Source organism: Salvelinus namaycush, chromosome 5, assembly GCF_016432855.1.
Source record: "Salvelinus namaycush isolate Seneca chromosome 5, SaNama_1.0, whole genome shotgun sequence".
Lineage (NCBI taxonomy): Eukaryota > Metazoa > Chordata > Actinopteri > Salmoniformes > Salmonidae > Salvelinus > Salvelinus namaycush.
In genome coordinates, this window is record NC_052311.1 from 54,705,342 (window position 1) to 54,730,436 (window position 25,095).

A 25,095-nucleotide genomic window follows, 5' to 3' on the forward strand; every position below is an offset into this window, starting at 1 on the left:
GGATTTCAACATGTCTATGGGATTTCAACATGTCTGTGGGATTTCAACAGTCTAGGGATTTCAACATGTCTGGGATTCAACATGTCTGTGGGATTTCAACATGTCTGTGGATTTCACATGTCTGGGATTCAACATGTCTGTGGGATTTCAACATGTCTGTGGGATTTCAACATGTCTGTGGGATTTCAACATGTCTGTGGGATTTCAACATGTCTGTGGGATTTCAACATGTCTGTGGGATTTCAACATGTCTATGGGATTTAAACATGTCTGTGGGATTTCAACATGTCTATATCAGGATAAGGTAAGACCCAGATGCAGACTGTGTCGAAGTAACAATGTTTATTAAAGCAATAGAGGCAAATGTAAAGGACGGCAGGCAGGGTCAGGGGCAGGCAGAGTGGTCAGGCAGGCGGGTTCAGGGTAAGGACAGGCAAGGGTCAAAACCAGGAGAGCGAGAAAAAGAGAGACTGGGAAAAGACAGGTGCTGACAGGACAAACGCTGGTAAGCCTGACAAACCAGACAAACTGACAACAGACAAACAGAGAACACCGGTATAAATACACAGGGGAAGATGGGTGACACCTGGAGGGGGGGTGGAGACAATCGCAAAGACAGGTGAAACAGATCAGGGCGTGACAGTCTATGCGATTTAAACATGTCTGTGGGATTTCAACATGTCTATTGGATTTCAACATGTCTATGGGATTTAAACATGTCTATGGGATTTAAACATGTCTATGGGATTTAAACATGTCTATGGGATTTAAACATGTCTATGGGATTTAAACATGTCTATGGGATTTAAACATGTCTATGGGATTTAAACAGTCTATGAGATTTAAACATGTCTATGGGATTTAAACATGTCTATGGGATTTAAACATGTCTATGAGATTTAAACATGTCTATGGATTTAAACATGTCTATGGATTTAAACATGGCTATGCATTTAAACATGTCTATGGGATTTAAACATGTCTAATTAAACATGTCTATGGGATTAAACATGTCTATGGGATTTAAACATGTCTATGGGATTTAAACATGTCTATGGGATTTAAACATGTCTATGGGATTTAAACATGTCTATGAGATTTAAACATGTCTATGGGATTTAAACATGTCTATGGGATTTAAACATGTCTATGGGATTTAAACATGTCTATGGGATTTAAACATGTCTATGGGATTTAAACATGGCTATGCGATTTAAACATGTCTATGGGATTTAAACATGTCTATGGCATTTAAACATGTCTATGGGATTTAAACATGTCTATGGGATTTAAACATGTCTATGGGATTTAAACATGTCTATGGGATTTAAACATGTCTATGGGATTTAAACATGTCTATGAGATTTAAACATGTCTATGGGATTTAAACATGTCTATGGGATTTAAACATGGCTATGCGATTTAAACATGTCTATGCAATTTAATCATCTGTGATTGTTAGAATTGCAAGCCGTAAGCTGTTTGGGGCTATCATGGACACAATAGCAAAGTCATTTGGTTGCAGCAGCTGAGACAAAGAGAGGCAGGGAGAGGAGAGGCAGTGATGCTAAAATGTGTTTATGGTGACTGGCAGCAGCAGCAGCTCGGTGTGTGTGTGTGTGTGTGTGTGTGTGTGTGTTGTGTGGTGTGTGTGTGGTGTGTGTGTGTGTGTGTGTGTGTGTGTGTGTGTGTGTGTGTGTGGCAGGGAGGGTAATCAGTGTTGAGTGTTGTCAGCTGTTGGTTCCAGTGGGTCATGGAGGGCATAGCCCGTCTGGGGACTTCCATAATGTTTTATCACTGGGCATAACTGTATACAGTAAGTGGTTTTAGTACCCACAGGGACGGGTGGAGGGGTGAAGGGATGGAGGGCTTGTGATAGGACCCGGGAAGGGATGGAGGGCTTGTGATAGGACCAGGGGAGGGGTGAAGGGATGGTGGGCTTGTGATAGGACCAGGGGAAGGGTGAAGGGATGGAGGGCTTGTGATAGGACCAGGGGAGGGGTGAAGGGATGGAGGGCTTGTGATAGGACCAGGGGAGGGGTGAAGGAATGGAGGGCTTGTGATATGACCCGGGGAGGGGTGTAGGGATGGTGATAAGAGGAGGATGGCTGGTTGTTTTGGAGAGGACCTGACCTTGCTCTGCCATGCAGTGTCTCGGCCAGCCTTGAAAGATATTCATGAATATTAATGTCGAAATGATTTACTGTTTACTCAGCTTCCAACGACGTGATCCTCAACACTCTTGATAGCAACCCTAGAGTAAAGCTACAGATCAGGCTATACATTTAGAGAGGTATTGAGAGAATATCTGATCTCCCCCTTCGCTTCCTACCCAAACCCCCAACCCTAACAACATATGCAGCATAAAGCTATTTTTATATTCTTCCAACTGAATTCCCTGACTTCTCCCAGATTGAGTTATGTATTCACCAGGCTAACTGCTTTATGGAGATCTGTCCTTTATAGCTCCATTAGATTATTCTCTTTTCACAGGAAGTGATGCGAAGGAAATGATGTGTGCAGCTTTGGGTTGCATAAATGCACTGGTTCTATTAACCTTACCTGTGCCTGCAGACTTATGGGCACACTGTGTAGTGTCGTTTGAACTCGCACACGCTTACTGTAAAAACAATCTAGTTGTTTCAGCTAATTATTCTTAAGTAACTGGTTCCACAGCCTATTTTTGGTTCACTCAACTTTTCGGTCCAAGTGTTACCTGAACAACAATTTTGAGCATTTTACCTAAAATTAAGGCTGTGTAACTAGTTACACACAAACACAGCGTTTTCAATGTATATATTTGACACATGTTTTCATTGTGCATGTTCATTTATACAGTAATTAATATTCAACATGTCCTTACCTAGAATTTGATCTCACAACCTCTTGGTTCACAGCATTCCAATCTTTCTGCCACGGCTGTGTCTGACTGATTTCACCTGCATTGCTACACTTTGCAATTCATAGTAAATCTCAGCTCTGTTAAAAGTACATTCAAGAATGAAATGTATTTTATCATAGTGATTCAGGAGTACCATTTAACAGGTTAATATACCCCACCAACATTAGACAACTATACTGACAAACCTACAATTGCTGAAATAAGTCAATCAAATCAATGATGAGAGAATAGTCAGATGAACTGATAATTGACACAGACATGGTGGCGTAGCAGGAAGATCAGAATGCAGTGAACCAAGAGGTTGTGAGTTCAAATCCCAGGTGAGGATATGTTGAATAACAATTACTGTGTAAATGAACATGCACAATGAAATCATATAAACTCAGCAAAAAAAGAAACGTCCCTTTTTCAGGACCCTGTTTTTCAAAGATAATTTGTAAAAATCCAAATAACACAGAACTTCATTGTAAAGGGTTTAAACACTGTGTCCCATGCTTGTTCAATGAACCATAAACAATTAATGAACATGCACCTGTGGAACGGTCGTTAAGACACTAACAGCTTACAGACGGTAGGCAATTAAGGGCACAGTTATGAAAACTTAGGACACTAAAGAGGCCTTTCAACTGACTGAAAAACACCAAAAGAAAGATGCCCAGGGTCCCTGCTCATCTGCGTGAACGTGCCGTAGGCATGCTGCAAGGAGGCATGAGGACTGCAGATGTGGCCAGGGCAATGAATTGCAATGTCCGCATTGTGAGACGCCTAAGACAGGGAGACAGGACGGACAGCTGATTGTCCTCGCAGTGGCAGACCACGTGTAACAACACCTGCACAGGATCGGTACATCTGAACATCACACCTGCGGAACAGGTACAGGATGGCAGCAACAACTGCCCGAGTTACACCAGGAACGCACAATCCCTCCATCAGTGCTCAGACTGTCCACAATAGGCTAAGAGAGGCTGGACTGAGGGCTTGTAGGCCTGTTGTATGGCAGGTCCTCACCAGACATCACCGGCAACAACGTCGCCTATGGGCACAAACCCACCGTCGCTGGACCAGACAGGACTGGCAAAAAGTGCTCTTCACTGACGAGTCGCGGTTTTGTCTCACCAGGGGTGATGGTCGGATTTGCGTTTATCGTCGAAGGAATGAGCGTTACACTGAGGCCTGTACAGTAGTGGCCAAAAGTTTTGAGAATGACACAAATATACATTTTCACAAAGTCTGCTGCCTCAGTTTGTATGATGGCAATTTGCATATACTCCAGAATGTTATGAAGAGTGATCAGATGAATTGCAATTAATTGCTCCTCTCCCAACCATCCAGGAACAGTTGGTGACGAACAATGCCTTTTCCAGCATGATGTAGCACCTTGCCATAAGGCAAAAGTGATAACTAAGTGGCTCGGGGAACAAAACATCGATATTTTGGGTCCATGGCCAGGAACCTCCCCAGACCTTAATCCCATTGAGAACTTGTGGTCAATCATTTACATTTACATTTACATTTAAGTCATTTAGCAGACGCTCTTATCCAGAGCGACTTACAAATTGGTGCATTCACCTTATGATATCCAGTGGAACAGCCACTTTACAATGGCATCTAAATCTTTTAAGGGGGGGGGTTAGAAGGATTACTTTATCCTATCCAGGTATTCCTTAAAGAGGTGGGGTTTCAGGTGTCTCCGAAGGTGGTGATTGACTCCGCTGTCCTGGCGTCGTGAGGGAGTTTGTTCCACCATTGGGGTGCCAGAGCAGCGAACAGTTTTGACTGGCTGAGCGGGAACTGTACTTCCTCAGAGGTAGGGAGGCGAGCAGGCCAGAGGTGGATGAACGCAGTGCCCTTGTTTGGGTGTAGGGCCTGATCAGAGCCTGAAGGTACGGAGGTGCCGTTCCCCTCACAGCTCCGTAGCAAGCACCATGGTCTTGTAGCGGATGCGAGCTTCAACTGAGAGCAGTGGAGAGAGCGGAGGAGCGGGGTGACGTGAGAGAACTTGGGAAGGTTAACATCAGACGGGCTGCGGCGTTCTGGATGAGTTGTAGGGGTTTAATGGCACAGGCAGGGAGCCCAGCCAACAGCGAGTTGCAGTAATCCAGACGGGAGATGACAAGTGCCTGGATTAGGACCTGCGCCGCTTCCTGTGTGAGGCAGGGTCGTATCCTCAAGAGGCGGGTGGACAAACAAAAACCCACAAATTCTGACAAACTCCAAGCATTGATTATGCAAGAATGGGCTGCCATCAGTCAGGATGTGGCCCAGAAGTTAATTGACAGCATGCCAGGGCGGATTGCAGAGATCTTGAAAAAGAAGGGTCAACACTGCAAATATTGACTCTTTGCATAACTTCATGTAATTGTCAATAAAGCCTTTGACACTTATGAAATGTTTGTAATTATACTTCAGTATTCCATAGTAACATCTGACAAAAATATCTAAAGACACTGAAGCAGCAAACTTTGTGGAAATTAATATTTGTGTCATTCTCAAATCTTTTGGCCACGACTGTACTCTGGAGCGGGATCGATTTTGGAGGTGGAGGGTCTGTAATGGTCTGGGGTGGTGTGTCACAGCATCATCGGACTGAACTTGTTGTCATTACAGGCAATCTCAGCGCTGTGCGTTACAGGGAAGACATCCTCCTCCCTTCCTGCAGGCACATCCTGACATGACCCTCCAGCATGACAATGCCACCAGCCATACTGCTCGTTCTGTGCGTGATTTCCTGCAAGACAGGAATGTCGGTGTTCTACTATGGCCAGCGAAGAGCCCGGATCTCAATACCATTGAGCACGTCTGGGACCTGTTAGATCGGAGGGTGAGGGCTAGGGCCCCCCCCCCCAGAAATGTCCGGGAACTTGCAGGTGCCTTGGTGGAAGAGTGGGGTAACATCTCACAGCAGGAACTGGCAAATCTGGTGCAGTCCATGAGGAGGAGATGCACTGCAGTACTTAATGCAGCTGGTGGCCACACTAGATACTGACTGTTACTTTTGATTTTGACTTCCCCTTTGTTCAGGGACACATTATTCAATTTCTGTTAATCACATGTCTGTGGAACTTGTTCAGTTTATGTCTGTTGTTGAATCTTGTTATGTTCATACAAATATTTACACATGTTAAGTTTGCTGAAAATAAACGCTGTTGACAGTGAGAGGACGTTTCTTTTTTTGCTGACTTCATGTCACTGGTATCAAATATGTGAGTTGAAAACATTGTGTGTTAAAAGTGCTGTGTGTGTGTTAACATTTGCACAGCTTTTCTTTAGTTAAGATGCCCAAATAATAATTTATATTTGAAAAAACACATTTTAAATTGACTGAAGTTTTGCCTACGTTTTGTCAAGTTGGAGCTAACTTTGGGGAAACACATTTTGTTTAGTTCAGCTAACTCTTAGACCAAAAAGTAGTTTTCTTTTTAACAGTGCATACTGTACATACGCCAAGCTATGTATCGACAAATCGGCAATGGAGACAGATCCAGTGTCCTGGCTGGCCATACCTCATACTTCATCGCTGTATGCTTTTAATATGAATAATTTTATGATGCCGAATTTTTGTCTTATTGAGTTGTAAAATGAGTGGCCTATGGAAGATAATAGTACTACTAAATAGGAGTGTTTATCTGGAATGTTTAATGTGTTGGTATATCTTCTGTTGGCTGAGAGAGACAGACAGAGAGCGAGACAGCCACTAATATCTCATGTTAACTTCAAAGAAAGAACGCTACAAAATGACTCATCCTCTCAACGGGCCTCCTCAGCCCTCCGTACCTCTCCTTCTGTCAGGGAAGACTTCCATCCCGCCTTCAACATTCACTATTTCTCACTCTTTTAGTTACCATCATCAACCAGAGGAAACGCTGCTGAAGTCTATAACAACATGATGTCGTTCTAGAAAGCAGGTCCAGAAGTCATGTTGGATCTAAAGATGATCTCTCTATCAGGAGAGTGATGGGTTGAGGATGGATGGAGGAGAGAGAGAAGTGGAGGACCGAGGAAAGGAAGAGAAGAGAGAGAGATGGGCGTTTACAGGGACTAGTTGTTGGTTTGTCTGAGCGAGCCAGTCTCCATCGATCCCCCTGACCCACATCAGACAGGTTACAGACAGACAGACTGACTGAGCCTTATTGGAGAAAGTGCACACACAGAGCACAGACAGAGAAAAAGATGAACTCTCTCCCTGACTGCTGAAGTCCCTGCCTGGCTTGCTGGGCTGAGGGAATATGTCTCTCTCTCACACACCCAGACCCAGGCTGGTAAGATAGTAGGACGCATGGACGCTATCTTCATTTGAACAATGTGAATTTCTGTCTGTCGAATGCTTTAAAGTTACAACTGCAGAGAGTTACAACGATATCTTTGGCTAGTTTGCTTCAATAGAATGTCTTGGAAAATAGGTTTGACTGGCAACATGAGTGAATGATTTATGAATAAGAGTGTGGGGCCTGGTTTGGTCTTGTAACCAATGAGAATTGTTCCAAGACTAAACACAACCTAAATGGTCTGTGCTTGTGTTCTGAATTAGTTTTTATAGTAGTCACAGTATTGACTTCAGGGAGGCCCATCTACTGTGTGTGGGCTGTATGTTTCTACTCTCTTCACAGGAGCTATTGTTGTTCACCTGTGAGTGTGTGTGTCTGCGTGTGTGTGTCAGCACTGTACGTTGGGGTTCTGTGGTCCTCACCTTTCCCTCTCGCTGTCTTTTCTTGTGTGTGTGTGTGTGTGTGTGTGTGTGTGTGTGTGTGTGTGTGTGTGTGTGTGTGTGTGTGTGTGTGTGTGTGTGTGTGTGTGGCTCCCACAGGAGATTTGGATGGCCACTGGTTGGACCATGCGTCATGGCATAGCAGCGAGGCCTCCCCAATGTCTTTGGTGAGACATGCGGAGCCCTGCCCCTAACCCCCCTCCTCCTCCCCTCCTCCCCCTCTCAGAGTCCTTTGTCATTTCATGTTTGCTTTGTTTTATTTACACCTCCGCATGGGTTTTCTTCTTTCTTTCTGTTTTTTATCCCACACCTGTAGGGGACAGTCAAAGGGGGAAAAGAAAAACTATTGAGCAGGCATTTTTGTCCGACTCAACACACAACACCTTATCTGAGAGGCAAAAGAAAATGGTGCGCTTTGGGGGCCACTCATTGGAAGAGGACGCAGAATGGTGCGAACCCCAGGTTAAAGACTCTGGCGTTGACACATGCAGTAGCACTACCCTAAACGAGGACAATCAGCATAGCCATAGTGAGAAGGTACTGGAGACTATGTAGCCAAAAATCTGCATTTTGTTCTTTTTTTCTTTATTTTTCTTTACCTACCTCCTCCGGTCTTTGTTATCTGTCACTAATTGTTAAATAGTAGACATGTTTATTCTTTTTTAAATTTGAATTGATTGATTTTCCTTTGAACTTCGTCTTTATTATTATTCCAGGGAATTGATAAGATGGATTTCCTTTCGACAGCAGCTTGCTGGGTGTTGCTGAAATAGGAGATGGGGAAACCCTCTTTATTGTTCTGCTGTTTGCTCTCTGGCAGCATAAAGATCCATCCAGGAGCATTGAAACACAACCCTCTTTTTGTCATGGCACACAGCAATGTCCACTCCTCTAGTTGCATGTTGCTAGTTGCTCTGTCTGTTTTGTTATTGTTACTGTAGCGGCCATCTTAGTAACGTTACAGTAGGGTAACGACACCTACCTCTCACAGACACAGGCCTCTAGTCCCTCACTGGAATGACCCTTCCTCTCCCAACATACACTACCTAGTCAAGTTATTATCCCCCTAGAGCTCCACTCAGTCTAATACCAAAACTAAACCAAGCACTTATAACAGGAACGATTGGATTTGTTTTGCACAGACAAAGTTATGTTTTTCTTTTTTTCCCTTCCACTGTCATGTTTGTTGTGATTTCATTTTTTTAATATCTCTCTTCATCTTGGCCTTAATCATCGCGCTGTGCTGTTCTTTTGGGAGTTTTCGCCCATAAATCCTACTTCGGTTCACCTCTTTTTGTTGTTGTTGCATAATTACATGTTTCTTCATCTGCTTCTAACTGCTCCATTGTGGAGGTGTAGTGCTGTGTGTAGCAGGGCAGAGAGTGGTGGAGTGCAGTCTTAACCTCCCTCTGCCTTCAGCTAAGGCCTCCCTCACAGACCATCAGACAAAATCTACACTCATCCAAACTCAACTGGATTTGATGCCAATGTGTCTGAGTTTTAAGTGAGATGTTCTAGATACAGTGCAGATTTTCTCAGATGGTTTGTGTGGAACTTCTGCTCTGCGGTGACTAGGAGGGCGTGATGGTTTGCCTATTTTACCCTGCATGGGGTGCTGAACGCTCTCTACCTCTTTCCTGTTGGCAGGATCACACACGCCCTGGCATTGGATGTGCAAAATTTCATTGAATAACACTTTTGTGTGATACATTTATCATAACATACCTAGAAAAATGTGAATTGAATCGTTTTAGTGAAAATAGTACCTAAAATCAGATTGAAGTACTTCCATGAAGTATGTTTATGGACATAGCTAATCACTGCTTCAAAGGTGGGCTGTGTTATTGTAAATATTGTTTTATTTTGCCATTGTTTTAACATTTTGCCTTCAACTACAGTACGTATAACTGTGATGCAGTAGATACAATTATTTTTTTGATTTTGATTAATTTAGTTATCTAATTGATTTTGATGAACTTTTTTTATCTACTTGTGACAATCCGACTAATCCCAAAAGAAAAAACTGGTTATATTATCTGAAATAGAAAGGATAGAGACAGAGCTATAATCACTAGATTAGATAACTAACCAGAGCTTGTGTGATCGTTCATTAAGTCAAATGAAGTGATACCCTCCCACCTCACCCCACCCTTCACATGATACACACTTTTCTGAAGAAGTCTTTTTAAAGTGATTGAAGTGAATCTGGTGTGGATGAGTTGTGAAACACAAGGTGTGTTGTTGCTGTGTGTGTTCCTATAGCATCCCGTGACATGGCAGCCCTCCAAAGATGGGGAGCGCCTAATAGGGCGGATTCTGCTCAACAAGCGGATGAAGGATGGAAGTGTACCTCGAGACTCAGGAGCACTGCTGGGACTGAAGGTGAGTCTGCCCCATCTGTCTGACGTCTCTGTCTGGACTTCTGTCTATCTACTGGGACCAGTCTGACCTGATGGTCAGAGGCCGTTTATTATTTCAGCTGTCTATCACTATTCAAAGGTTGCTTCCCAAATGGTATCCTATTCCGTATGTAGAGGGAATGTGTTGCCGTTTGGGCCTCGCTAAAGAGTATACGCAGCGGACATATGTCTTATTGACATAATTTTCTGGTTGTAAACTGGTTTTGTGGTTGAGGAAAAAGACGTTGCTAAAAAGACATGAACAAACCTTCCTTATCAACATCTAGTACAACCTGATCATGACATCATAATGGAGTCCTTACTACCAGGTATTCAGGGCTCAAAAGGCTCGTACTGAAGATGATCTAAACATTTTGGAATGATATTTTTAAATTGTATTTTATGAGTGGACACTACACCTTGGTATCAGAACAAAATAAGAACGCTCAAATTCTTCACCACAATAAGCAATGTTTTCATATTATTTGTAGAAACTATGTTGTGGCTATTTTTATCTGCATATACATTTTGAAGTGATATGTGTGGGTGCCTTGCCTAATTATGAATGACATAATTGTATTATTCATGATTTAATATTAATTAGGCGGCTAATTATTTCCTTGATTTAATATTAATGAGCTGTGTTCTTGATATCAAATACTTTATGTTCATGACTGTGTTCCAAATGGCACCCTATTCCTTATATAGCGTACTTATTTTTACCAGAGCCTTGGTCAAAAGTAGTGTACTATATGGGGAATAGGGGGCCATGTGGGATGCGAGTGTGTGTATCCAAACATGCTCACATTGAACCTTTTTAATCAACGACATTCATTGGCTCAGTGCAAAAAAAACTCTCCAAAACTCTTTCTGCGTCCCAAACTGCAACCCATTCCCTATATAGTGTGCTACTTTTAACCAGGGACCTGGTAGTAGTGCACTATATAAGGAGTAGTGTACCATTTGGGACTCAGCATCTAAACTACCAGATGCCGTGAGAGCGTAATATGCAGTGTGGTTATGTAGAAAAGCCTATTTGAAATGTTCAGTCAGAGACAATGTCCCTTTACTGTAGATATGAGATCACATCTGAAACATTGTGATTGTACAGCTTATTCCCCATTATGTACAGTACTGTAACTAGGCTACTAAACATATGTCCCATATTTACAGTATATCATGATTAGATGGGTAGATCTTCTGATGAAAAGTATCTTAGGTTTTCTTAACTCTTCCTAATGCATTAATTTGAATGATCTGTACAGCTTGGGCTGGTTTAAGATCTTAGCACACACAGCTAGCCAAAGCACAGTGAGGGGCTAGCACAGTGAGGGGCTAGCACATTGAGGGGCTAGCACAGTGAGGGGCTAGCACAGTGAGGGGCTAGCACAGTGAGGGCCATCAGGAGAGAAAAGGAAAATGGCAAGATGGGAAAATCATTAATGATTGAATGAGCTTCCTGAATTGGTATGTTTGTGTCTGGTCAGTGCCTCTTTGTGCTGTACGGTACGCTATGTGTTTTTCCTCGCTCAGCAGCAAGCAGTGACCCGCCAGTCTGTTTGTCTCTCTCTCTTTCTAACTATCTATCTATCCATCTCTCACTCTCGGTCCCTTTCCCTTTCTCGCTCTCTCTCGCCCAGCTGTTACATAAAGCCATTTCATTTAGGAGTCTTCCCTAAGCTCCTTTGTATGTTGGCATTCAACTGCCATTAAGAGGGGATTTTATTTGTCTGATGCCTGTGGAGGGAGAGCGGTTCAGGGGCTTACAGAGTAGAGCAGAGCTGGGCTGCCTGGCCTGCTATAGGCCCCCCTGGCCTCAAGTGTTCCAGCACAATGGAGAGAGAGCACCATGCAGAGAGAGGTGGCCCCAGGGTTCCAACACAACACACAGGGACATTCAACATTATGAAAAGAGATGTACATTTTGACTAAACATGTAGCTACTTTCTCTATTCAAGAATAGCACCCTATGGGCAGAATGATGCTATGTGGCTACATATGCAATTAGAATTAGGCCTAGATCTGCAGGTTGCATTTTACCATGTGTGAATTGAATTCACACGTGGATTTTCAAACATGGTCAATAAATATGTTTCTATGAAACAAAGTGATCAGTGCATCCATATTCCTTCCCTGCCAGGCTGCTTACACCATATTGAGGGTGTGATTATCTTACAGTGTAATACTATATCTAATACAATACATGTTGATGTGTGTTGCTTCCTTCAAAGGTGGTGGGTGGAAAGATGACAGAATCTGGTAGACTTTGTGCTTTCATCACTAAAGTGAGGAAAGGAAGTCTAGCGGACACTGTTGGACACCTCAGACCAGGTACCTACTGATCTCATGTTATACTCATTGGGAAATAACTACATCCCTTACCATGGTTAGAACTACACTTATTATGTGTAGAACTACATTTACCATGGTTAGAACTTCACTTACTATGCTTAGAACTACACTTACCATGCTTAGAACTACACGTTCTACCTTTAGAACTACACGTATTATGTGTAGAACTACATTTACCATGTTTAGAACTTCACTTACTATGTTTAGAACTACACTTACCATGCTTAGAACTACGCGTTCTACCTTTAGAACTACACGTATTATGTGTAGAACTACATTTACCATGTTTAGAACTTCACTTACTATGTTTAGAACTACATTAGCCATGTTTAGAACGACACTTACTATGCTTAGAACTACACTTACCATGCTTAGAACTACGCTTACTACCTTTAGAACTACACATACTATGCTTAGAACTACATTCACCACATTTAGAACTACACTTACTATGTTTTGAACTGCATTTACCATGTTTAGAAGTATCACTTACTGTGTTTAGACCCGCATTTACCATGTTTAGAAGTATCACTTACTGTGTTTAGAAGTACACTTACTGTACTTAGAACTACATTTACCATGTTTAGAAGTACACTTCCTATGTTTAGAACTGCATTCACCATGTTTAGAAGTACATTTACTGTGTTTAGAAGTACACTTCCTATATTTAGAACTACACTTACTGTGTTTAGAACTGCATTTACCATGTTTAGAAGTACACTCCCTATGTTTAGAACTGCATTCACCATGTTTAGAAGTACACTTACTGTGTTTAGAACTACACGTATAGATTTCTTCAAGCACGCTGAAGATTGTCAATACATTTTTCATGTACACAGCACTGTAGATTTAATAAGCTACTTCAGTGATTCAAGAAACATTTGGATTACTTGGTGAACTGGGTCAGAACCTTGTTTTAACTTATGACACCCTTTGACCTTCATTTAATAGCACTAATTACAACATGTATGAACTATACAGATGTGCTGTTATTTGTTACCATAAGGGTTGTGACCGAGGCCTATTCAATTATTTATAATATTACCTTAGCAGGACGATTACAATGCTGTACTGTTTGTTTATGTGTGCTGTGTTTTCTACAGTACCATTCATATTCTCCTTTTTTCCATCATGTGGGCCTGCTCATGTTTATAACTACACGGATCATGTTTTTAACTATATTTATAACTATGCTTCCCGTGTTCATAACTGCACCGTGCCAGCTGACGTCTTGGTGTGTGGATGACTGACAGCATCTCTTGTTTCACAGGCGACCAGGTGCTGGAGTGGAACGGGAGGTTTTTACAAGGAGCCACATTCAAAGAAGTTTACAATATCATTCTAGAATCAAAGCCAGAACCCCAGGTGGAACTGGTGGTCTCAAGGCCCATAGGGTAAGACCTCACAACAGCAACTACACGTATTACTATTGAACCATCAAAACTACAGTGTATTCACATTCATACATTTGTAAAAATATGTTTCTGGCAGAGGAGAGAGAAGATGTGAGAAAGGAAAAAAGGGGGCTGAGTGTGTTTGAATGTAATTTGTTTTGCTAGGACCGGCTTGTTTATTTAACATATCTGCCTCCCAACCATCCCTCCCTTCCTCCCTCCCAATATCCCTCCCCTCCATCAGTCCTCCAGTGTGATGACAGTGTCAGAGGCTCATATGGGACTAGCAGTGCGGCACAATGAAATGAACGGTGGCTGTCGCCTCTCTCTCTCTCTCTCTCTCTCTGTCTCTCTGTCTCTGTCTCTCTCTCTCTCTCTCTCTCTCTCTCTCTCTCTCTCTCTCTCTCTCTCTCTCTGTGTCTCACTACCCACTCTCCCCCCTCTCCTCCACAAACAGCGGGATGCCAATCGTTTTTGAAAGTAGAGATACCCAGAGAAATCAGAAACCCCTTTGCTTTGTCAGTGTCTATATTTGTCCTGCTTTGTATTGCTGAGGGAGGGAGCTGCTGTACAGGAGAATGAAGACTAATGCTCTTCTTAGGACCATTAAAATACAGTGCATTCAGCATTAGCACCAATTGACCCCCCCCCCCCCCCCCCCCCCCCCCCCCCCTCTCCTTTCAGAGATATTCCTCGGATACCAGACAGCACACATGCACAACTGGAATCAAGTAAGTCTGGCTTTTCTTTCATTTCCCAATGATAACTAATTAGCCTGCGTTAATTAATCAACCTTGAAATATCAAGCTAAGGTATTGTCAGGGAGAGGTGATGATGTCTCATTTCTATCTCTCTACCCTACTTGCTTTCTCTCCCCTCCCCCTCCTCTCTCTCCCTCTTCCTCTCCTTGAAGTATGTTACCAACATTAGTGTTTCAGATTTGATCATGTGACCTCCTCCCTGTCTGTCCTGTCTCAGGTTCGAGTTCCTTTGAGTCTCAGAAGATGGATCGCCCCTCTATCTCTGTCACGTCTCCCATGAGCCCCGGGATGCTGCGGGACGCCCCCCAGTACCTGTCAGGACAGCTCTCAGTGAGTACCCTACTACAATACCCACAATACACCATGGCTCTGTCTGGGCCTACATTACCTGCAGGAAAGGATCATACAGTGTAGATTGACACAGAGGGTTTGAGAACAGATGTTTTCTTTCTCTGAAGTATTCAGGGAGAGTAGCTGGAGATCTGGAGAGTAGCTGGAGATCTGGAGAGTAGCTGGAGATCTGGAGAGTAGCTGGAGCTCAGGAGAGTAGTTGGAGATCTGGAGAGTAGCTGGAGATCTGGAGAGTAGCTGGAGCTCAGGAGAGTAGTTGGAGATCTGGAGAGTAGCTGGAGATCTGGAGAGTAGCTGGAGATCTGGAGAGTAGCTGGAGCTCTGGAGAGTAGCTGGAGCTCTGGAGAGTAGTTGGAGATCTGGAGAGTAGCTGGAGCTCTGGAGAGTAGCTGGAGATCTGGAGAGTAGCTGGAGAGTAGCTGGAGAGTAGTTGTAGATCTGGAGAGTAGCTGGAGCTCTGGAGAGTAGCTGGAGATCTGGAGAGTAGCTGGAGCTCTGGAGAGTAGTTGGAGATCTGGAGAGTAGCTGGAGCTCTGGAGAGTAGCTGGAGAGTAGCTGGAGCTCTGGAGAGTAGCTGGAGCTCTGGAGAGTAGCTGGAGCTCTGGAGAGTAGCTGGAGAGTAGCTGGAGCTCTGGAGAGTAGCTGGAGCTCTGAAGAGTAGCTGGAGCTCTGGAGAGTAGTTGGAGATCTGGAGAGTAGCTGGAGCTCTGGAGAGTAGCTGGAGAGTAGCTGGAGCTCTGGAGAGTAGCTGGAGCTCTGGAGAGTAGCTGGAGAGTAGCTGGAGCTCTGGAGAGTAGTTGGAGATCTGGAGAGTAGCTGGAGCTCTGGAGAGTAGCTGGAGCTCTGGAGAGTAGCTGGAGAGTAGCTGGAGCTCTGGAGAGTAGCTGGAGCTCTGGAGAGTAGCTGGAGCTCTGGAGAGTAGCTGGAGAGTAGCTGGAGCTCTGGAGAGTAGTTGGAGATCTGGAGAGTAGCTGGAGATCTGGAGAGTAGCTGGAGCTCAGGAGAGTAGTTGGAGATCTGGAGAGTAGCTGGAGATCTGGAGAGTAGCTGGAGCTCTGGAGAGTAGTTGGAGATCTGGAGAGTAGCTGGAGATCTGGAGAGTAGCTGGAGATCTGGAGAGTAGTTGGAGATCTGGAGAGTAGCTGGAGATCTGGAGAGTAGCTGGAGCTCTGGAGAGTAGCTGGAGAGTAGCTGGAGCTCTGGAGAGTAGCTGGAGCTCTGGAGAGTAGCTGGAGAGTAGCTGGAGAGTAGCTGGAGAGTAGCTGGAGCTCTGGAGAGTAGCTGGAGCTCTGGAGAGTAGCTGGAGAGTAGCTGGAGAGTAGCTGGAGAGTAGCTGGAGCTCTGGAGAGTAGCTGGAGAGTAGCTGGAGCTCTGGAGAGTAGCTGGAGCTCTGGACAGTAGCTGGAGAGTAGCTGGAGCTCTGGAGAGTAGCTGGAGCTCTGAGAGTTGTTCAGTTAGACCCATCCCAACCCAGCATAGGACCACAGATCATGTTGCCCTGAACCATGTTGCTTATTATCTGATGCCTAATATACTCTTGGGGGAAGTGAGTAAAAGGCTTGTCAGTTAAGATAAACATGGAAGGAATAAACTCTGAAACTCAGGAGGCCAGACAGAAATAGACTAATGCTAACCTCCAACACTTATTTTGTTGTCTCAACACTCAGGATATTTAGTTTCTTGGAGAATACCAGCCGATATCAGTCAATATATATATCAGTCTATCAAGTCCATAGTGTATTTGTTTATCAGAAGAGGTGAGAATGTTTGATAGTTGACTGTGTGTCTGTTAACACTGTACGCCTTCTACAGTAATGTTGCTCTCCAGTAAAACTGCTCCTAGAGCCAGAGAAGGAAGGAAGAGAAGGAAGGAAGAGAAGGAATCTTTTGATGTCAGTGTTCTTTCTGCTTGTTGTTGTTTTCTTTGGCGAGGAGGGGAGATCTAATCTGTGCTGCTGCTAGCGTCTCCGCCTGGCTTCTCTCCTCTCCTGTCTGTATGTAACGGGAGCATGGCGGAGCAGAGTGAGAGCCAGGGAGAGAAGGAGCACAGAGAGAGGTAGCAGGCACACAAAGGCCCTCCAGTATTCATAGGTCTACACCCAGGAGGCCCATGCTGACAGTTATGACGCAAATAGAACCCAGTCAGCCAATCAGGCTGCAGTTCTGATCTCTGCAATCCCTACCTGTAGCACTCAGCCCCACACCACTCAGATCCAGAAGTTCTCTCCATTTCATCAATGAGCTGACCTTGAAACCAAAACAAGAGTATTTGAATCGTACTGTAGTTAATATACTGTAGTTATACTGTAATTAATATACTGTAATTAATATACTGTAGTATACTGACCTTGCTGGATCAAGTGCCAGCTGAATAATACGTTGGATGCAGTTAGAAATTTATTTGTATTATTTTCAAACCTTGTTGAGGGAACAATTGGAATTGAATATGTCATTGTAACGCAAATGTTAAATGAAGAAAGGAAGGAAAGTTACCGTCCAGAGAGCACGGAAGGGAATGCTTAGTTAGAAGTCATCAAACCTTTTCTGTGAAAGTGGGAGCAGAGCAGCCTCTTCCTCTCTCTGAGGTTTACGGTGTGAAGGTACAGGAACCACAGATAAGGCTCCAAGACAATACAACACATTAGTGAATAATGAGATGCAGATTGATGCTAATGAACGGTGGGGAAAAACACACACACTGTCCCCTCCTCCTCAAAATGTGTTTGTGTTATTGTGGCGCTGGTTAGAGTCCAGTGAGTGTGTTTTGTTGGTTGTTTTATGTTTTTTTGGTTTCATTGCATTTTTCTTTGTTGTTGTTTAATTTTGCTTATCCAGAGCCAAAGCCTTAGTAGAAGAACAGCGCCTTTTGTCCCTAGGGTCCAGGTAAACACCTGTCTGACTCACAGACTGACTCTCTTTGGTCTTCGCTCGCCTTTTTCTTTTGCCTTTTTGGTTTCCTCCATCTTGGAAAATGCATACCAGGGAAATGGCGGCATCTTTCCCTTGCAGTGCGGTGCATTATGTCATTATTATTATTATTATTCATTGATACCATATAACATGATCATACGGTTATGCCAGGAGTCTCGACTCTTTGCATGGCTAACTAATCTAAAGGAAATATTTCAGAGAGACACCCTTCCATTGCCAGATCCTGTAGCCTACACTCAACAGCAACAACAAGCTCAAACACATTGTTCAACATCAAATCACATGCGCCGAATACAACAAGTGTAGACCTTACTGTGAGATGTTTTCTTACAAGCCCTTAACCGACAGTGCAGTTCAAGAAGGGCAAAAAAAATATTTACCAAATAAACTAAAGTAAAAAATAATAAAAAAGTAACACAATAAAATAACAATAACGAGGCTATATACAGGGGGTACCGAGTCAGTGTGCGGGGGTACAGGTTAGAGGTAATTTGTACATGTAGGTAGGGGTGAAGTGACTATGCATTTGAAGTGACTGTCCATTTGATTAATTGTTCAGCAGTTTTATGGTTTGGTGGGTTGAAGCTGTTAAGGATTCTTTTGGTCCTAGACTTGGCGCCCCGGTACCGCTTGCCCTGCGGTAGCAGAGAAAACAGTCTATGACTTGGGTGACTGGAGTCTCTGACAATTTTATGGGCTTTCCTCTGACACCGCCTATTATATAGGTCCTGGATTGCAGGAAGCTTGGCCCCAGTGATGTACTGGGCCGCCCGCACTTCCCTCTGTAGCACCTTACGGTCAGATGCTGACCGGTCAGATGCTGAGCAGTTGCCATACCAGGCGGTGAGGCAAATGGTCAGGATGCTCTCAATGGTGCAGCTATTAGAACTTTTTCAGTATCTGAGGGCCCATGTCATGTCTCCTGAGGGGGAAAAGGTTTTGTCGTGCCCTCTTCACGACTGTCTTAGTGTGTTTCAAGGAACTTGAAACTCTCGACCCGCTTCACTACAGCCCCGTTGATGTTAATGGGGGCCTGTTCAGCCCGCCTTTTCTTGTAGTCCACGATCAGCTCCTTTGTCTTGCCCACATTGAGGGAGAGGTTGTTGTCCTGGCACCACACTGCCAGTTCTCTGACCTCCTCCCTATAGGCTGTCTCATCGTTGTCGGTGATCAGGCCTAACGCTGTTGTGTCGTCATCAAACTTAATAATGGTGTTGGAGTCATGCTTGGCCTCGCAGTCGTGGGTGAACAGGGAGTACAGGAGGGGACTAAGTACACACACCTAAGGGGCCCCAGTGTTGAGGATCAGAGTGGCAGACGTGTTATTGCCTACCCTTACCATCTGAGGGCGGCCCGTCAGGAAGTCCAGGATCCAGTTGCAGAGGGAGGTATTTAGTCCCAGCGTCCTTAGCTTAGTGATGAGCATCGTGGGCACTATGGTGTTGAACGCTGAGCTCTAGTCAATGAACAACATTCTCACATAGGTGTTCCTTTTGTCCAGGTGAGAAAGGGCAGTGTGGAGTGTGATTGAGATTGCGTCAACTGTGGATCTGTTGGGACGGTATGCGAATTGGAGTGGATCTAGGGTATCCGGGAGGATGCTGTTGACGTGAGCCAAGACTAGCCTTTCAAAGCACTTCTTGGCTACCGACGTGAGTGCTATGGGGCGGTAATCATTTAGGCAGGTTACCGTCGCTTCCTTGGGCACAGGGACTGGTCTGCTTGAAACATGTAGGTATTACAGGCTCAGTCAGGGAGAGGTTGAAAATGTCAGTGAAGTCACATGTCAGTTGGTCCGCGCATGCTTTGAGTACACATCCTGGTAATCCATCTGGCCCTGTGGCTTTGAATGTTGACCCGTTTAAAGGTCTTGCTCACATCGGCTACCGAGAGCGTTATCACACAGTCATCCAGAATAGCTGGTGCTCTCGTGCATGCTTCAGTGTTGGTTGCCTTGAAGCGAGCATAAAAGGCATTTAGCTCATCTGGTAGGCTCGTGTCACTGGGCAGCTTGTGTCTGGGTTTCCCTTTGTAGTCCGTAATAGTTTTCAATGTGACATGCTGGTGAAAATTTGGTAAAACTGATTTAAGTTTGCCTGCATTAAAGTCCCCGGCCACTAGGAGCGCCGCTTCTGGGTGAGCATTTTCTTGTTTGCTTATGGCCTTATAGAGTTGGTTGAGTGTGGTCCTAGTGCCAGCATCGGTCTGTGGTGGTAAATAGACGGCTACGATTAATATAGATGAGAACTCTCTTGGTAGATAGTGTGGTCTACAACTTACCATAAGGTACTCTACCTCAGGCGAGCAATACCTCGAGACTTCTTTAATATTAAACATCGCGCACCAGCTGTTATTGACAAAAGACACACACTCCCACCCCTCATCTTACCAGACGTAGCTAATCTGTTCTGCCGGTGCATGGAAAATCCCTCCAGCGTGTCGTCGTTCAGCCACGATTCTGTGAAACATAAGATATTACAGTTCTTAATGTCCCGTTGGTAGGATAATCATAATCGTAGGTCATCAATTTTGATGGCAGTGGGAGTTTACTCGCATGCCTACGGATTCTCCAAAGGCAGCCCGATCTGCGTTCTCGTCCTCCGTCTTTTCTTCACGCAAATGACGGGGATCTGGGCCTGTTCCCGGGAGAGCAGTGTACCTTTCTCGTCGGACTCGTTAAAGGAAAAAGCTTCTTCCAGTTTGTGGTGAGTAATCGCTGTTCTGATGTCCAGAAGTTATTTTCGGTCATAAGAGACGGTATCAGCAACATTATGTACAAAATACAGTGGCAAGAAAAAGTATGTGAACCCTTTGGAATTACCTGGATTTCTGCATAATTTAGTCATAAGATTTGATCTGATCTTCATCTTAGTCACAACAATAGACAAACACAGTGAGCTTAAACTAATAACACACAAATTATTGTATTTTTCTTGTCTATATTGAATACATAATTTAAACATTCACAGTGTAGGTTGGAAAAAGTATGTGAACCCCTAGGCTAATGACTTTTCCAAAAGTTAATTGGAGTCAGGAGTCAGCTAACCTATAGTCCAATCAATGAGACGAGATTGGAGATGTTGGTTAGAGCTGTCTTGCCCTATAAAAAACACTCAGAAAATTAGAGTTTACTATTCACAAGAAGTAGTTCCTGATGTGAACCATGCCTCGAAAACAGAGATCTCAGATTAAGAGTTGTTGACTTGCATAAAGCTGGAAAGGGTTACAAAAGTATATTTTAAAGCCTTGATGTTCATCAGTCCACGGTAAGACAAATTGTCTATAAATGGAGAAAGTTCAGCACTGTTGCTACTCTCTTTAGCAGTGGCCGCCCTGCAAAGATGACTGCAAGAGCACAGCGCAGAATGCTCAATGAGGTTAAGAAGAATCCTAGAGTGTCAGCTAAAGACTTACAGAAATCTCTGGAACATGCTTACATCTCTGTTGACAAGTCTACGATACGTAAAACACTAAACAAGAATGGGGTTCATGGGAGGACACCACGGAAGAAGCCACTGCACGTCTGAAGTTTGCAAAAGAGCACCTGGATGTTCCACAGCGCTTCTGGCAAAATATTCTGTGGACAGATTAAACTAAAGTTGAGTTGTTTGGAGGTGACACACAACACTATGTGTGGAGAAAAAGGCACAGCACACCAACATCAAAACCTCATCCCAACTGTAAAGTATGGTGGGGGGAGCATCATGGTTTGGGGCTGCCTCAGGGCCTGGACAGCTTGCTATCATCGACAGAAAAATGAATTCCCAAGTTTACCAAGACATTTTGCAGGAGAATAAGGCTATCTGTCTGTCAATTGAAGCGCAACAGAAGTTGGGTGATACAACGACCCAATAAACAGAAGTAAATTAACAACAGAATGGCTTCAACACAAGAAAATATGCCTTTTGGAGTGGCCCAGTCAGAGTCCTGACCTCAACCTGATTTAAAATGCTGTGGAATGACCTCGAGAGCCGTTCACACCAGACATCCTAAGAAAATTGCTCAACTGAAACAGTTTTGTAAAGATGAATGGTCCAAAATTCCTCCTGACAGTTGTGCAGGTCTGATCCGCAACTACAGAAAACGTTTGGTTGAGTTTATTGCTGCCAAAGGAGGGTCAACCGGTTATTACATTTACATTTACATTTAAGTCATTTAGCAGACGCTCTTGTCCAGAGCGACTTACAAGTTGGTGCATTCACCTTATGATCACCTTCACCTTATTAAATCCAAGGGTTCACATACTTTTCCCACCCTACACTGTGAATGTTTACACTGTGAATGTTTACAATAAAGACATGAACACATATAATTGTTTGTGTGTTATTAGTTTAAGCAGACTGTGTATGTCTCTGAAGATCAGATCAAATTGTATGACCAATTTATGCAGAAATCCAGGTCATTCCAAAGGGTTCAAATACTTTTTCTTGCCACTGTAAGTTAAAAAGTAAGTTACAAACAACGCAAAAAAATGAACAAAATAGCACAATTGGTTACGGGCATGTAAAACATCAGCCATCCTCTTCAGCGCCATCTTAACATGCTAGCTGTCATGAGACTTTTGTACCTAGTCAGCTACAACAGTGCTCCACATTGGCAATTAAAGGAGGGTGTCTCCTTAAATGTTTTAGTAAAACTATTACATTTTGTGGGACAAATAAATTAGCTTATTTGCGGTGTGGAACATGAAACTAGACTGGACCCTCGTCCTCATTGGCTTGACTCCCTTAAGTCCTGAATAGGTTGCCATAACAACAGCGGTCAACAACTGCTAATCATGAACACAAAGTTTGGGAAATATTTATGTTTACATTTTTGAATGGCCATAAGTTTCATGTTACAGTTAAAAGTGGGCTAAGATAACTGTCCCTTATTTTAAAGCAGATTTAAAATAATATTTTACAATTTGAATACAGAATTCACTTGATCTAAACGGGCAAGGTGTCTATCTTACCGTGGGACATTTTTGAGGAGTTGTTTTACTCTAGCTAGCTTGTTACAGTTGGAGTGTGTAGTACTCATGTTATTTGGGAGATCATATTTGTATATTTGTCCCATCATGTCCTTGTCAAGTATCAGCTTAGCTTAGAACAAAATATATATACAGTATTCTGTATAGGAGTTTCTGGTATGATATGCACTGTTGGTTTCCTCATTTAAAGGTAGTGTGAGGTGTTGGCTATACATCACCTATCTGTCAGATAAGGAGAGGGTGAGAATGGAAGTCTATAAATAGGTGTGTAGTGTACCCTAGGCTCAGCTCCTAGAGGTAGATCTATTAGCCTTCTGTACAAGTGGTGTTATGCTCTACTTAACCAGGCCATGCAATAATGTCAATGTAAATGATGTAGCCGACTGTACAGGAAATATAGGCAGTGTAATGTACTACATCAGGGGTTTCAAGGTGAATCTGTCGCTTAAGGGTTGGACAGTGCTGTAGTATGGTCAGAATTGCACGTACATCTTTTCCATAGGGGACTTCAATGTTGAGGAAGTTTTCCTAGTGCAAGCTGTTTGACCTGAAGGCCCATACTGCCTATGTTGTTTGACAATATCAGATCTCCTGACTGATCTTGTATGTATTAAGTGCTTGCTGTTGCTTTGTATTGCTGCATGCATAATGAAATAACTATGGTAGTCAATGCAATGATTTAAGACTCCTCCCATCATTATCTACATAAGTATGGGCAAGAGCTTAGAAGGCTTGATTTTCCTCTAGTATTTCATTTAATTTTCTTGAATCAAATATTTCCCAAAATTCAAAAGAAATATTATTTCCGTAAATGTTCTTTCTTTCATTTTTTACTTCTAAGTGTTCTCTGTTATGTCCATACTTCGCTCTGACAAGTGTGAAGTGTCTTTGATGCCACTCATGACAGCATGATTGATTTATATGTATATTTTACCTATACACTGAGTATCTGTGCATTGCAGGGCTCTACAGTACGACCATTTTACTAGCATATGTGCCAAATATTTTGCTATACGTCCTGGAATTTTAATTTAGGAGCACTAGTACACCTACAAAAATGAAGGATTCTAGCTTTAGTACCTCAAATATTTTTCATTGTGCTCCTAAATATCTTCGTGTGTGCCTACATTTTTCAACTTAGGTGCACACGTGCTCCTTGTAAAAAAGGTCAGCGTAGAGGCCTGCATTGTGTTGTATGGTTCCAAATACAATTTCACACTCAGAAGCCGTACGTGTTCATTTCAAAGCATGTTGGTCTTCATTCTCATGTTGTAGTGGTTTAGATACCAAGAGCCAGGATACTGTAGATATGAATACAGATACACATACTGTATTATCCTTTCCACTCAAACACACCTAGAAAATGTGGCTCGTGCAGCCGCAGGGTAAGATATAGGTCATGGTAAGATATAGGTCATGGTAAGATGTAGGTCATGGTAAGATGTAGGTCATGCTACATACAGTACATATCTGCTTTGTGCACACTATTAAGATAATTTAGGCTCTCATTGTTCAACCTTTGCTACTTTTTGTTGTTGTTGATATGATCATATCATCTCCTTATTTCCGTATCTCAACAAACATGTATGTTTTTATTATCACCCCCCCCCCCCCCCCCCGAAGAGCATGTGACCTGCTAATGCCTAATATGTAAACCAGGGGTGGCCACCCCTCCTCCAGGAGAGGTACTGGGTGTACAGGCTTTAACTCCAGCCCTGCTCTAATCTAACACAATCCAGTGATTTGACTAATTAGCTGCTCACCATGCAAGACCTTGATTTGCTGAATCAGGTGTGTTTGTTAGTTAGTATAGAGCAGGGCTGGTGCTAAACCCTGCACACCCAGTAGCTCTCCAAGTGGAGGGTTATGAGGTCACCCTGATATAGAGCCCCCCCTCCCCACTGGCAGCCCAGTGACCATGTGACCCTGTTCTGTCCCATCCATAGGTCAAACTGTGGTATGACAAAGTGGGCCATCAGCTAATAGTGACCATCCTGGGAGCCAAGGACCTGCCTTCTAGGGAAGATGGCCGCCCCAGGAACCCTTACGTCAAAATCTACTTCCTCCCTGACAGAAGGTAAGAGAAGAGACAGTAACTACGGGATGATCGAGCTAGCAGCATTTTACTTCATTCCATCTACAGCCATTGCTTAGTGGCTAGACCTATCCTCCAATATCCTAAAGTTGCCATTGGTTGAATGATACAGATTTGGGCGCTCGCATGATAGTCTCACTGAATGTTGAATTTATGGTAAGAATGTCTTTGGTTTTATTTACTTCTAATTTTTTATTTCTGGTAATTGAATTTGGGGACATGTCACATTGCAT

General features: G+C 43.5%; 1 protein-coding gene across 1 annotated transcript in view; it reads left to right on the top strand.

Moving 5' to 3' along the window:
* LOC120047193 (regulating synaptic membrane exocytosis protein 2-like) overlaps positions 1 to 25,095 on the top strand; it is a 221,937-nt gene that overhangs the window by 110,212 nt on the left and 86,630 nt on the right. Inside the window, exons 6-13 of the mRNA XM_038992724.1 lie at positions 7,707 to 7,774; positions 9,870 to 9,989; positions 12,238 to 12,337; positions 13,629 to 13,752; positions 14,437 to 14,483; positions 14,731 to 14,843; positions 17,700 to 17,747; positions 24,714 to 24,844. Coding sequence (XP_038848652.1) covers positions 7,707 to 7,774; positions 9,870 to 9,989; positions 12,238 to 12,337; positions 13,629 to 13,752; positions 14,437 to 14,483; positions 14,731 to 14,843; positions 17,700 to 17,747; positions 24,714 to 24,844 — 751 coding nt within the window. The remainder of the gene's footprint in view (positions 1 to 7,706; positions 7,775 to 9,869; positions 9,990 to 12,237; positions 12,338 to 13,628; positions 13,753 to 14,436; positions 14,484 to 14,730; positions 14,844 to 17,699; positions 17,748 to 24,713; positions 24,845 to 25,095) is intronic.